Source organism: Polypterus senegalus, chromosome 3 (assembly GCF_016835505.1).
Source record: "Polypterus senegalus isolate Bchr_013 chromosome 3, ASM1683550v1, whole genome shotgun sequence".
Lineage (NCBI taxonomy): Eukaryota > Metazoa > Chordata > Cladistia > Polypteriformes > Polypteridae > Polypterus > Polypterus senegalus.
The window spans coordinates 14090232-14106069 of NC_053156.1; the positions used below are offsets into that span (position 1 = coordinate 14090232).

The following is a 15838-nucleotide window of genomic DNA, read 5'->3' on the forward strand; positions in this document are numbered from 1 at the left end:
GTTCATTTCTTTGAAAGTGAGCAAACTTACAAGTTCAGCACGGGATTGGACACTTATTTCCCCCACTGTATAAGTCAGCCTTCTCTTTCCGTGTCCTGAGTCGCTCCACCCAAGTGTCAGTAAAGGTGTTCATCTCACCCCGGTCTGGCTCCGTGATCTGAATCTGACACTGCCTACACTGAAACAACTGAAAATACTTACGACGTCAAGTGTTTGCCCACATAGGGCATGCATGCATTGGCAGAATCAGGAAGAGTAAGGGTCCTCCACTCTAGACAGTCATTTGTAGCTTGTGTGTCCGTAGTGATTGGGGAAAATTAAAAACCAGATTTGTTTTGTTTGTACTGATGATGACATGGAATTGTTGCTGAGAGTAACGCACGAGTGAAAGGCGAGCAAAGCAACTGAGAATGCGGACCGGGAGTCACGTCAGTGTGAGTGCAGTGATATTTTATAGCACTATAAGGTGCACTCTCCATTATCTTCCAATCAGAGAAGGGCAGCATAATAAGAACAAACCAATCAGAGCGCGATTAGAGTCAAAGCTCTTTATTTTGACCCGCCCACACTGCAACACTGAGCCATTTTCAGTAAAATATAAAATGCTAGGGGGCTTTGCTCGTCAACCCCCCCTGCCTGCGCTGCATGCCAGCCACTTCGCGTCTCTGGATTGTGAAGAAACACAACTTTTCCCGGATGGCAACACGAATTAGACGATTTACAAGTCTCCCACTTAAAGTTTAAAGCCGAACAATATGTACATAATTCTGTCATATCACCTGTGTCCATATATTCGATCTCCTTTCGCTCTTCCGTTATTTTATCCAGTAATAATTTCTGTTTGTTTGTGCTATGCGATCTTTACTATCAGTTTTTTGAGACATTCGAATTTTACTCCTTTCATAATCTCTAACCTGCTCTGCATGTGTATCGCGCCAAAGTTTTTGAATTCTTTATGACTTTCTACTTTGTCATCTACTCTTTGTCTTTTATTGCCGGCCCTGGGCCTGGTTAAATCTCTTGGCACAAAGTCTCATCTTGCAGGACGTGAAAGTGCCTCTCTGAGAAAGTCATGTTTCGTCACTCTTCCCAAGATTTTCTTATCTATACTAATAAAAGGCAAAGCCCTCACTCACTGACTGACTGACTCATTCACTCACTCATTCACTCACTCACTGACTCACTCACTAACTCATCACTAATTCTCCAACTTCCCGTGTAGGTAGAAGGCTGACATTTGGCAGGCTCATTCCTTACAGCTTACTTACAAAAGTTGGGCAGGTTTCCTTTCGAAATTCTACACGTAATGGTCATAACTGGAACCTATTTTTCTCCATATACTGTAATGGACTTTAGCTTGATGGACGTGGGGGGCAGAGCTGCGTGTGACATCATCACGCCTCCCACGTAATCACGTGAACTGACTGTGACCGCAGTACATGGAAAAGAAGGAAGAGCTCCCAAAGCGCTGAAGAAAAACGCCGAATACTTTATTCGCCAGATACAAGTTTAATGAGAAGACACACGGTATGAACGAGACTTTGGATCACTTTGTAATGGAGTTCAAATTGCTGTAGCGAGAAACTTTTAAGTGCCGGGTCTTAGCTAACATTAAATAAAGCCGTGGACATCGCAAGATCACACAAGAGAGCGGCTCATGTGAACTGACTGACCGCAGTACGAGTGATCACTTCCATGCATCAAACCTGTTCAAAAAACGCATTACACAATTGACAAGGTGGGAAAAGAATGTGCTCTGATCTGAGCTCCACAGCTAAGGCGGTCTTGCGGAAGCGACTTCGTCACGCTGCCACCAAATACTCACAGAACAATCCACAAGTTAATACACACGCTGTCTCTAGAGTTTCTCCAACACTCAATGTATTCCTTGCATCCCCGTTACACCCTCTGATCTCCCATTTCAATTCAGATGCCTCCAATTTCCAGTAAGGCTCTGCTGCGCGATGACAATTAATAAGTCTCACAAACAGACCCAACAAAAGGATATCATTGATTTCAGGCAAGATTGCTTTTCTCCTGGACAACTATACGTTGCATTCTCAAGAGTTAGCTCACGCAGCTTCGTCATATTACAACCAGAGTGCTGAACTGACAACGTGATATATAAAGAGAACTATAATAATCGTAATAAATGAACAATAAAATAGCGGAGAACACGTGAATTAAATAAAAATGCAGCTTCCTTGCCAAAGCAAGGAAAGAGGATGGCTTTATATGTCTTTCATTTATAAAAAAGCGGAGAAGCTGTGTAAAGGCTGCTTCACAAAAAGCCAGCGGAGCGCCTTATATGAGCAGGCAGTCAGCTAAAGAAGGGAATCAATAAATATCTCTAATCGTGATAAACGAACAAAAAATAGCGTACAAGCCGCGGATTAAATAAAGGAAATGGGTACCTGAACAGTACAGTAAGTCGTGAATAGCTACACAATAACTATAAGAATCGTAATAAACGAACAATAAAACAGTACAGAACCGCGAAGCGAGGAGAAACGACGGCCTTATATGGCGTTCGTTTATAAAGCAGCGGAGAAGTTGTGTGAAGGCAGCTACACAAAAAAACAGCAGAGCGCCACACTCTGAATGTATTCCTCGCATCACCGTTACACCCTCTGATCTCCCATTTCAATTCAAATGCCTCCAATTTCCAGTAAGGCTCTGCTTCGTGATGACCATTAATAAGTCTCAGGGACAGACCTACAAAAGGTTGCCATTGATTTGAGGCAACATTGCTTTCCTCGAGGAAACGCCTTGTCACGCCGGGACGCCTGGATAGTCCCCGACGTGGACGCTGTTACTCCTCGGCCACGAGAGGGCAGCCGCCTGGGCCTATTTGGGGGCCATAAGGAGTAGCCTGGGACACTCGTGACAGGACGTGCCCACCGCCAGGGGGCGCCGGACAGTGAGGGAATCCTGGATGGCAGCACTTCCGCCACACCAGGAGGTGCTGCCGGAGATAATTCCAAGAAGACCCAGAGTGCTTCCAGGTGCTTTCCTGAGACTTCCGCCACACCAGGAACTGACGTCAAGGGGAGCACCAGGGGCTCATCCAGGTCATGATATAAGCGGCCGTCTACTTCCAGACATTGAGCCAGAGTTGGGAGGAAGGAGACAAAGCTTGTGAGGAGGAGGAAGGAGATCGAGAGAGAAAAGAGAAAGAAAAGAAGAAGAAAGGAAAGAGTTGGTGAGAGAAGGCATTGTGGTGCAGTGAGGAAAATAAATAAAGGAGTGTGTTTTGTACATCCTGGTGTCGGTCTGTCTGTGTCTGGGGGTGCATTTGCCACAGTATGTATATAGTATATATATATATATATATATATATATATATATATATATATATATATATATATATATATATATATATATACTCAGCAAAAAAAGAAACGTCCTCTGACTTTCAACTGTTTTTACTTTCAGTAAACTTAATGTGTAAATATTTGTATGAACACTAAAAGAGTCAACACCATAAGACATAAACTAAAAATGTTTCACAATGTGTCCCTGAATGAAGGGAGGCTCAAAATCCAAAGTACCAGTCAGTGTGTGGTGTGGCCACCAGCTGCTTGAAGTACTGCAGTGCATCTCCTCCTCGTGGACTGGACCAGATTTGTCAGTTCTTGCTGTGAGATGTTACCCCACTCTTCCACCAAGGCACCTGCAAGTTCCTGGACATTTCTGGGGGGGAATGGCCCTAGCCCTCACCCCGCGATCCAACAGGTCCCAGACGTGCTCAATGGGATTGAGATCCGGGCTCTTCGCTGGCCATGGCAGAACACTGACATTGCTGTCATGCAGAAACTCACGCACAGAACAAGCAGTATGGCTGGTGGCATTGTCCTGCAGTTGTTGTGGCCATCCTGTACCACCTGTCACGCAGGTGTGATATTCGGATGTACCGATCCTGTGCAGGTGTTGTTACACGTGGTCTTCCACTGCGAGGATGATCAGCTGTCCTTCCTGTCTCCCTGTAGCGCTGTCTTAGGCGTCTCACAGTGCGGACATGGCAATTTATTACCCTAGCCACATCAGCAGTCCTCATGCCTCCCTGCAGCAGGCCTAATGCACGTTCACGCAGATGAGCAGGGACCCTGGGCATCTTTCACAGTCGGTAGACAAGTCTCTTTAGTGTCCAGCGTTTTAGAACTGTGACCTTAAATGCCTACTTTCTGTAAGCTGTTAAGGTCTTAACGACCATTCCACAGGTGCATGTTAATTAATTGATTAGGGTTAATTGAACATGCATGGAAAACATTGTTTAAACCCTTTACAATGAAGATCTGTAAAGTTATTTGGATTTTTAAAACATTATTGTTGAAATACACAGTCCTGGAAAAGGGACGTTTCTTTAATTGCCAACACCCCCAGCCCGTGCTACATGCCAGCCACTTTGCGTGTCTGCCGCTTGTGTTGTGAAAGGGGGCTGAATGCCCCCCAAGGAGACGCAGTCACTCCTCCAAAACCCCCTCTTAAACATTTTTGAATCCTTTACTACATTCTACTTTGTCTTCTACTCTTTGTCTTTTATTTCCAACTGCGCTTGGAGCTGAGAGCGCAGGAACTGTGTCTCATTCGTGGGCCCGGCTGTAAATGTTTCAGAGGAGGGCAGGATTTGTCAAAATCTCTTGGCAGAAAGTCTCATCTCACGGGAGTTGAAATTATCTCCGAGAAACTCTCGTCCCAGGATTTCCTTTTATAATAGAGAGTTATACACCTCTGGGGTATGTTTTCCAAAGTCTCCTTGTTCAAGGGTTAAATAAAAACATCAGAGTATTGTGGACGAAGGGCGGAAACGAACACTACTGTCTCTATTTTTCAAAGTTAAATGTAATAGTGTGGACGTAGCCTTTTAAGCCTGTTGTCCAAGATTGTGGATACTTTCTCTCAAAATTTCATGTGGTTTTTTTTTTCTTCACATTATTAAACCAAACAAAATAACAACTGGGGGTGTAATGTTGACATTTGGGTTACGTTTTGGTTTACAGGATTGATTTTTCTGCTAACGGCTGTTGCATTTATGAACTTGCACTTCATTTTCTGCTGTTGTGGTCTGCCACCATGTACAGGGCGGTGCAGGGAACTTTCAATTGTCGTTCAATGCGCGAATAAACACATCACAAAATACATTTAATGATGAAATGTATTGTACAGGATATGCCATTAATGATGGTAATCAATCTTCATTTTAGGTCTTGCGGATATCATGACGGTGTTATCCATTTCTCCGTACACATTCTGACAGCCCGCATTGCTCAATGTAACCTGTCAAGAGGAGTGACAGTGACAGTGACAGTTCACACCTCACAAGAACTCGCTCCAAGTTCGGTTCACACAGATTCAGATGAATACATTCACGTTCACAGCTCGCCATTTCAATTTTCAACTATAGCTCATGTTCAGTTCATTTTGTATTTTTTAAGGAGTGAGAATAAATGACCCATGAGTTAACTTTTTTCAGTTTTGCATGCCTTATATTGGGCTATTGCAGTCTTGTTGAATAAATTACAATAATTAGGAAGACGTTTTTTATTTAAATACACTTTAGTGAGTTATACCCAGCAACAAACACGTATGACCATATATGCTAATATCCTCCCAGTCAAAAAAGAAATGAAATAGATGCAAGTATCCATATAAATGACCGCTCTATTTCCAACCCTGTGACACAAATGGTGACTGTGGCGCCAGCGTGTAGGTGAACTAGCCCGTTACACTGTTGGTCAAAAATGGCGTCACATATTGCATGTCCAACGGGGAAAAATATAAAATGGCCTCGTGAGGTCCAATGTTTTCCTAAAAGCGAAAGCGGAACTTTACCGCGTGCTCGTATCAGCAGGGGTGCAGCTTAAGCACAAACAGGCAGACACAGACGGCGCCTTTGTGATTTGACGTTATTTTTTTTCTGAATGCAAACAAATGGCAAAACATTCGTACGAAATAAATACTTGTAAAAATCCACAATTTTTGCTTATCCAAATATCGGATTCGGATTCGGCTCCACCCCGACATTACAGGGTAAGGCAAAACCTTTCAGCTGGACCTGCAGCAGATCGAGAATGTCACGTAAAACTGAGCGAGCTCACGTTCAAGTTCTTCACGCTACGTTCACCGTTCTTGAAGAAATGAGCTTGTTCAATGAAGGCGCTCTTTTGAATTAGCGCATGCACAGCACTGGCCAGCGATGTTCTCTTCCATCCTCCTTTTTAGTTCAGCAGTGGTTGCAGGACGTGTGCGGTGCACTTGTCATTTTAAAACGTCCCCACAGAAAACAAAAATCACAAATGGTGAGATCGGTAGATGTCGGAGGCCATGGAATGTCACTGTTGCGTGAAACGATGTGCCTGCCAAACAATCGTCGAAGAGCTGCCATCGATCGTCAGGCCTGAACCCGTTTCTTCGAAATTACACACACATGTTGTAATCGCGGGAGCAGACGGGGACACCATTGTGACAACCTAACTGGTAATGACGCCAAAATTCCCTTCACATTATCACCATTGATGGTTTCACAGTGAACGCTCGTTGTGCACCACTCCACTACTCCATTATTACTAATGACAAGGGGTTCTAAACGAGGCTGCATTGGTCCCAAACAACTGCCAACGCCCGAGGGTCGCCAACACCTAGTTCCAAAATTGCCCGTTTCCCTGCTCCACCCTGTACCTCTTGACAGTACAGTGTTCGAAAATCTGAGGAGGTCACAGGGTTCAGGGGCCTCATGTATAAACGGTGCGTACGCACAGAGATGTTGCGTAAGAACTTTTCCACGTTCAAATCACGATGTATTAAACCTACACTTGCCGTAAAGCCACGCACTTTTCCACGGTACCTCATACCTTGTCGTAAGCAAGTTCTCTGCTCGGTTTTGCAGACTGGCGGCACCCAGCGTCAAAGCAGTGCTACTGTTCTTGTGTGGTTACTCATTATTTTCATGACGCGGCTTTATAAATACACAGAAACTAACCGCATATTGTTTATTAGTGTAATGCATCTGATTGTAATTAACTTGTAACAATATAATGGTCCAGGGAACAGCCATAGTATTCCAAATACCAGAACTGCTTTAGCGTTGTTACTCTCACTTCTTGTTCTTCTTCTTTCAGCTGCTCCCGTTAGGAGTTGCCACAGCGGATCATCTTTTTCCATATTTCTCTCACTGCACGACTCAGAGTATTTATATCACTGTATCTGAGTGGGAATCACAGCAGCAGCTGATCGGAAAGGAATTATCGGTATACGGCATTAAGCACACGCTGTCTCAGCCACTGCAAAACGTTTTAAAGCCTTTCCTGTACGGACCTCGCGGTTCAGAAACAGTTTCATCCCAAGAACTTTAAATGCACTCAATCAATTGCACCTTGTAGAACTGTTTGTACTTATAAGTACAATCACCTCACTGTAAACTTGCACTACAGTTATAATATCACACAACCTGAGCCACTTTATAAAGCGCGTATTTACATATGATGACGATATCATTTATAAGGTGAAATGCAGCAAAATATGTTTATTAAATTATACAGATAAAACTTTAACTTCATTTAAATAATCTATATTCTTCACTGGGAGTGTCGTTAAGGATAGAATAATTAAACATGTACTACGAAGATATTTCAATGTTCTTTAAACGTTTTGAAGAATCGGCGCTAAGCGTACAGATGGCTTAACGTCTATTACAGAGCTGATTGTGTGGCGATCGGTTACTTGGGGAAAGAAAAGCACTGACTGCAGCGACAGCTACGCTAATATATATTGAATATAAAACAGAAAGAGAAAATAACAACACAGCTAAAAACGCAGCGACAAATTTCGACAAAAGTTAAACGCTTGTGTCATGAGCACGAGGCGGCTATGGAGTGTCTACAACGCACGAGGCCATCCACCATGATAAGCTACTTATCTGACATTGGCGGGCGAAGGAGCCACCGATTCTTCCTCTGCCCAGTGCCACCACAAGCCTAGAGCCGCCCTGAGTACTGCTGCAATAAATTATTTCATCGAAGTGAAACACATGTTTAATAACGTGCTTTAACTCCTATCATCATGAAAATGACATCACGTATACATCTCAGTATTTTAGTTATTCAGAGAGCTGTAATATTACAAATGTAATGGACTCTGTGTCCAGTCGGAGGAAGAGAGCCAGTTTAAGAAGCAAGTAGTGATTCACACACACAGAGCACATAGAAGATCAAATACAAAACAAAGCATTTAACGTGCTACTTTAATTACGATGTGATTTGAGAAACTGGTTAATTAAACGATTTTAAGATGAAGTTTATGATGTTCTACTTAATGACAAAATAAACTACGTGATTAAAGTGGAAATGTCGAGATTGAAGTTGACATTTCGTGCTTTTCCCCACCGTGTGCCTTTTTTCTCTGTACCCTAATAAACTTTCATATGACACTCAGACAGTGGGCTTACAACTCTTCTTTTCACAGCGACTTTGATATGCGACTTCGTTTTTATTTCCGGCACTGTGCGATTTTGTGAATGTGAGCTTTCAAGTTTCTCCAACACGCTATGTCACTCGATCAACTTCCTTTTGTTGATTACTCCACGGTTTATTTGAACAAATAGTATGTTTTTCCTTTGCCTCCACTTGGTATTCGCCTGAAATTCTTATATTTTCCCCGTGCTTTTCCCATTGTCTTTTCACAGAAGGCCGAGTTTAAGAGCGATTTATATTGATTTGCATATTCAAAGAGGCGTAATTCTGGGAGGAGTTGGGGCGTTACATAATGCGCGTGCACGAGCGTTAGTTTTCACGCTGATCGGGATTTATGGAGCGGAAGAACGCGGAAGTTGGAGTACGCACAGATTCCTGCATCTGGATTTTTCTGTGCGTAAGCACATTTCGGCTTTTGTACTTACGCCATGTTATAGTGCGAGTTCTACGCACAGCATTATACATGAGGCCCCAGGTGAGGGGGTGATGCCCTCTTTTTGGACCCCTGATGCCAAGCCCATGCCTAGCTTAAGGCCACTGAAAACTTCATCCACCTTAGCGACATTTTACCTTTGTGGAGACCTCCTTCTTTCCTGCCACTGTCTGATTTCTTCTTCATCTTTCTCTTTCTCTTTTCCAAGTTCTATGTGGGATTGAGGTGTTTGATCAGCTTGTTGCCAACAGCTTGGCCCTGCACCTCATCCTCACTCAGGCCCTATTCCTTCAGGTCGCTGAATCCGAAAACTGTTTGTTCTTTTTCTATGTTCTGTTTCTTTCATTTGGGAAATTTGCCGGTTATAGATTCCCGGGCAACGCCGGGTACTCCTGCTAGTTTTGCAGTAAAGTAAATAATTTTACTTTATCCGTCCACCTCCGCTTTGGCCTCCCTTGCTTTCTCTTCTGCAGGACTTTCCACTTTGCTCTTTCTCTGTGCAGTTTTTCCCCCTTCATTGTATCTTAATGACAATTTAAAACGAGCAGAGCAGACACACGGAATAATCAAAGGCTGCAAGTACTTTAGAGCCTGACCCACTAATTAGCAAATAATGGATTAATTAAACAATTAGAACACCTTGCAAAGTAGAATGAAAAGTCAAGATGAAAATACTGTTTAAAAAACAAAATACATTATTCCTATATAACTGCTTGGTACATTTTAATTTTTTTCTTTTTAGCAAACTTAATTTTCTAATTTCTATATTGTTCCCTAAATACAGAACTAGGGAAATATCAGTTCCCTTAATTAGCCCAGGAGTTCAATTAAAAACAGGAGCTGGTTGGAACAGTGACAGGGGGTCCGAGTTTGGGAAACACTAGTGTAAAGCCTTAACCTCTTTGGTGGTGACCTCTTATGTTCTAGAACAGGGGTGTCAAACTCCAGTCCTGGTGGGCCGCAGTGGCTGCAGGTTTTCATTCTAACCGTCTTCTTAATTAGTGACCAGTTCTTGATGCTAATTCACTTCTTTAGCCTTAGCTTTAATTCGCTTGACTCGGGCGCCTTAGTTGTTTTTTCCTTAATTAGCAGCCGGACAGTAATGAGACATAAATCAAGCAGGACATGACCAGCTGACCTGTACCCATCAGACAAAATCTGAAAATAAAGATGAAGGTCTCGGTAAGGTTGATCCCTCAGGTTACCAAAAACATTTTAGGAGTTCTTAGAAAAAAAAAACAGGTTTGGAAATGTCTGCTGTGGCAAAACGAGAGCAGCAACAAGCCATGGAATTGACTAACGGGTTTAATTAACAGCAAGAATCAGCTTCTCGTTAAGGAACTGGTTGGAGTTTGAAATCCCAGTTTAGCTGGTCATCTGTTGGCTCGTTTCACATCTCATTTCTGTTTGGCTGTCATTTAATGAAGAAAAGAATCAATTCAGAAGACTTAATCCTTAAAAACAGGGCTATTAAAATAGAGGGAAAAGAAGTTAATTAGCAGCAAAAACTGATCACTAATTAAGGAGATGGTGAGAATGAAAACCTGCACCCACTGCGGCCCTCCAGGCCTGGAGTTTGACACATGTTTTCTAGAACAGGGGTGTCGAACTCCGGTCCGGGAGGGCTGCAGTGGGTGCAGGTTTTCATTCCAACCATCTCCTTAATTAGTGATCAGTTTTTGCTGCTAATTAATTAACTTCTTTTGCCTTCGTTTTAGTTGACGTGACTCAGACCCCTTAGTTGTTTCGTTTTCTTTAACTAGCAGCCAAACAATAATGAGACGCACAACGAGCCGCCACATGACCAGTTCACCTGTGCCCATCACACAATAGCTGAAAAATAAAGAAAGGCGAAAGTCTCAGTAAAACAGAAAATCAACAGCTTTAGAAACGTGTGCTGTGGCAGAAGGAATTAAATAGCAGGGTCAATTAACAGCAAGAATCAGCTTCTCATTAAGAGATTAGTTGGAGTGAAATTGGTTGGAGTTTGAATCCCCAGTTTAATTGGCCATCTGTTGGCTCGTTTCACATCTCATTTCTGATTGGCTGTCGTTTAATGAAGAAAAGAATCAGTTCAGGGGACTGAATCCTTAAAAACAGGGGGTTTAAAAATGAAGGGAAAAAGCAGTGAAAACTGGTCACTGATTAGGAAAAGGGTTAGAAAGATTAGAGTCAAGCTGATTAATGCTAAGGCTAAAGAAGCTAATTAGCAGCAAAAACATGTCACCGATTAAGGAAAGGGTTAGAATGAAAACCTACACCCACTGCGGCCCTCCAGGCCTGGAGTTTGACACATGTTTTCTAGAACAGGGGTGTCGAACTCCGGTCCGGGAGGGCTGCAGTGGGTGCAGGTTTTCATTCCAACCATCTCCTTAATTAGTGATCAGTTTTTGCTGCTAATTAATTAACTTCTTTTGCCTTCGTTTTAGTTGACGTGACTCAGACCCCTTAGTTGTTTCGTTTTCCTTAACTAGCAGCCAAACAATAATGAGATGCACAACGAGCCGCCACATGACCAGTTCACCTGTGCCCATCACACAATAGCTGAAAAATAAAGGCGAAAGTCTCAGTAAAACAGAAAATCAACAGCTTTAGAAACGTGTGCTGTGGCAGAAGGAATTAAATAGCAGGGTCAATTAACAGCAAGAATCAGCTTCTCATTAAGAGATTAGTTGGAGTGAAATTGGTTGGAATCCCCAGTTTAATTGGCCATCTGTTGGCTCGTTTCACATCTCATTTCTGATTGGCTGTCGTTTAATGAAGAAAAGAATCAATTCAGGGGGCTGAATCCTTAAAAACAGGGGGTTTAAAAATGAAGGGAAAAAGCAGTGAAAACTGGTCACTGATTAGGAAAAGGGTTAGAAAGATTAGAGTCAAGCTGATTAAAGCTAAGGCTAAAGAAGCTAATTAGCAGCAAAAACATGTCACCGATTAAGGAAAGGGTTAGAATGAAAACCTACACCCACTGCGGCACTCCAGGCCAGGAGTTCGACACCCCTGTTCTAGAACGTTCCAAAACTCCGCTCCGAGTGCAAAATGGACGGCTTTGACATAACAAGGCTAGGCAGAGCTTTGTCTCTCAAATCCAATGCGCCCCTGAGATTCAAGTCACTGGGGTAAGGAGATTTTTAACGGCTGCCGCTCCATGGGTTCACTTGACTTGACTTGACTTGAGTCTCCTCTTCTGATTTCAGATATGGACAAGCAGGACGCCCTCGTCTGCTTTGAAGAGCACATACGAGCCCTGGAAAAGGAGGAGGAGGAAGAGAAGGAGAAGTGTCGTCTGCGAGAGAAGCGCCAGCAGCGGAAGAACAGGGAGGCCTTTCAGGTGAGCATCAGGGCAGGGGCCGCTGACTCTGTCCCGTGGAGGGCCGTCTCCTGGATCTCTGTCGGGGCGTCTGCCTCCTTATCCTGACCCGCAGACCCAGAGGTGGATTTAGAGGTGCATGTAGCATACGCAGAAGAAGGGCCCCAGCTCCAAATCCAGCAAAACTACTAAACGCCGACGTACTAAACATCTTCTAGTCTTCATTTTCTGTCATTTGTTTTTAAACAAATGACAACATTTCAGTTCTGTAGATTGTCATGGAAATGTGCTGATCACATCTCTGTGCAGAAGAGAACGGCAAAATAATTTCAGACTGGAAAATTTCAGGCTGTCCCATGGCGGCTCAGGAACATAAAGGTATCGTAATGTGAGTGAGCCGGGCTGCTTGATCTGCAGGGCACTGTGTCTGTGGAAAAGCGGAGTTGATTTCCACATCTTAAAATGACAATTTTCAGTGGAAATGTGTGTTATTTTGCATTGCTTAGAGCAGTGGTCTCAAACTCCGGTCCTGGAGGGCCACAATGGCTGCAGGATTTCATTCTAACCCTTTCCTTAATCGGTGTCATGTTTTTGCTGCTAATTCGCTTCTTTTGCATTCATTTTTTCATTGAGTCAGACCCCTCAATTGTTTCTTTTTCCCTAATTAGCTGCCAAACAATAATGAGTTACAAAATGAGCCAAACCAACTGGTATCCATCACACAATATATGAAAATAAAGAAAGGTGAAGGTCTCAGGAATGCTGATCTGCTCAGATCCCCAAAACATTTGACCAGAGCTCTTAGAAAAGAGAAACTCCAACAATTTCTGAAATGTCTGCTAATGCACCACAAGAGCAGCAACGAGCCACGAAATTAAAGAACGAGTTTAATTAACGACAAGACCTGGCGCCTCATTAAGCAACTGGTTGGAGTTTGAGGCCCTGACTTAGTTAGTCTGCTGTTGGCTCCCTCACTTCACGTTTCATTTCTGTTTAAGGAAAATGATGAAGAAATTCAGAGGAACAAATCTTTAAAAACAAGTCAATCAAAATGAAAGGAAAAGAAGTTAATTAGCAGCACAAACAGGTCACTAATTAAGAAAAGGGTTAGAATGAAAAGCTGCAGCCACTGCGGCCCTCCAGGACCGGAGTTTGAGACCCCCTGGTTTAGAGCTCCAGAATGACTGCATTCAAGCAAAGATAACCAAAATTTAGATCAAACGGTTTTCTGAGATACCTGCCTTAACGCTGAGACCGATATACAATGATAATGTTACGATGACCTCACATAAATTGACCTAAGGCCTTCAACAATAGCCAGGGGAGCTGTTAAGATTGGTACATTTTATTCTCCTTTCACTTGGTATTTTTCTATGATCTGTGTGGCTAAACTGGAGTTTTTATATCCTGGCAATCCAATTTTTATATTAGATTTTCTCTTTTGGAGTTCCTTAATTGTAATAATTTTTATCATCTTCCCACGTCTCCAATTTGGATTTGACTATTTTGCGGCATACGCTTCAGCCATTGCCAAGACAGCGCTCCCAGAGTTCTGTGGGAACATGCGCCACGCGACGCCATCAGCACGCCCTGTAAGCTTTGGGGCATGTCATTCTCATTTGTCCGCATTTCGTTAAAATGATTTTGAATGCGATTCTCCTCGTCTTTCTTATCTCGTTGATCTGTTTTTCTTTTTGTTCAGCGGTTTCTGATTTGCGTCTTCGGTTTCTGGCTTGGTGAAAGATTGGTTTGTCTTTTTGGGTATCGACTCCCTGCTCCTCTTTTTTCTACCTCATTTCATCCTCCTGATTCTGGATTAAAAAATCTTGGTCCCTGTCTTTTGGTGAAACAGAACAGAAGTAGGCCTGAGGAGCTGCGCAAGAAAGCAGCCTAACTTCCACTAAATTGGCTGGTGTCGACCTGCTCCGAGCTAAAATTGGCTTTAAACCGCAAAATTCAAAAACACTAAGAAATCCCAATAATTGAAAATGTCTCTCGAGATACAGGGGAACAACGTGGAAAAGAAGCTTGGGCTTGAGTCTTCGATCGATCGATAGATAGATAGATAGATATGAGTGAAAGGGACTATATAATAGATATGAAAGGCACTATATAATAGATAAATAGATGGATATGAAGGGTACTATATAATAGATAGGAAAGGCAATATATTATAGATAAATATATATGAAAGGCACTATATGATAGATATGAAAGGTATTATATAATGGAGAGGAAAGGCACTATATGATAGATATGAAAGGCAGTATATAATGGAGAGGAAAGGCACTATATGATAGATAGATATGAAAGGTACTATATAATAGATAGATAGATATGAAAGGCACTATATAATAGATAGGAAAAGCACTATATGATAGATAGATATGAAAGGCAGTATATGATTGATAGATAGATATGAAAGGCACTATATACAGTGGTGTGAAAAACTATTTGCCCCCTTCCTGATTTCTTATTCTTTTGCATGTTTGTCACACAAAATGTTTCTGATCATCAAACACATTTAACCATTAGTCAAATATAACACAAGTAAACACAAAATGCAGTTTCTAAATGATGGTTTTTATTATTTAGGGAAAAAAAAATCCAAACCTACATGGCCCTGTGTGAAAAAGTAATTGCCCCCTGATCCTAATAACTGGTTGGGCCACCCTTAGCAGCAATAACTGCAATCAAGCGTTTGCGATAACTTGCAATGAGTCTTTTACAGCGCTCTGGAGGAATTTTGGCCTACTCATCTTTGCAGAATTGTTGTCATTCAGCTTTATTTGAGGGTTTTCTAGCATGAACCGCCTTTTTAAGGTCATGCCATAGCATCTCAATTGGATTCAGGTCAGGACTTTGACTAGGCCACTCCAAAGTCTTCATTTTGTTTTTCTTCAGCCATTCAGAGGTGGATTTGCTGGTGTGTTTTGGGTCATTGTCCTGTTGCAGCACCCAAGATCGCTTCAGCTTGAGTTGACGAACAGATGGCCGGACATTCTCCTTCAGGATTTTTTGGTAGACAGTAGAATTCATGGTTCCATCTATCACAGCAAGCCTTCCAGGTCCTGAAGCAGCAAAACAACCCCAGACCATCACACTACCACCACCATATTTTACTGTTGGTATGATGTTCTTTTCTGAAATGCTGTGTTCCTTTTACGCCAGATGTAACGGACATTTGCCTTCCAAAAAGTTCACCTTTTGTCTCATCAGTCCACAAGGTATTTTCCCAAAAGTCTTGGCAATCATTGAGATGTTTCTTAGCAAAATTGAGACGAGCCCTAATGTTCTTTTGCTTAACAGTGGTTTGCATCTTGGAAATCTGCCATGCAGGCCGTTTTTGCCCAGTCTCTTTCTTATGGTGGAGTCGTGAACACTGACCTTAATTGAGGCAAGTGAGGCCTGCAGTTCTTTAGGCGTTGTCCTGGGGTCTTTTGTGACCTCTCGGATGAGTCGTCTCTGCGCTCTTGGGGTCATTTTGGTCGGCCGGCCACTCCTGGGAAGGTTCACCAATGTTCCATGTTTTGCCATTTGTGGATAATGGCTCTCACTGTGGTTCGCTGGAGTCCCAAAGCTTTAGAAATGGCTTTATAACCTTTACCAGACTGATAGATCTCAATGACT

General features: G+C 42.6%; 1 protein-coding gene across 4 annotated transcripts in view; it reads left to right on the top strand.

Annotated features, from left to right (window-relative positions):
- Positions 1 to 15838, top strand: part of LOC120524858 (pre-mRNA-processing factor 40 homolog B-like) — a 124777-nt gene that overhangs the window by 58536 nt on the left and 50403 nt on the right. For all 4 annotated transcript variants that reach the window (XM_039746654.1, XM_039746656.1, XM_039746655.1 and 1 more), the window contains exon 17: positions 12096 to 12229. In XM_039746654.1, the coding sequence (XP_039602588.1) occupies positions 12096 to 12229 (134 nt within the window). The remainder of the gene's footprint in view (positions 1 to 12095; positions 12230 to 15838) is intronic.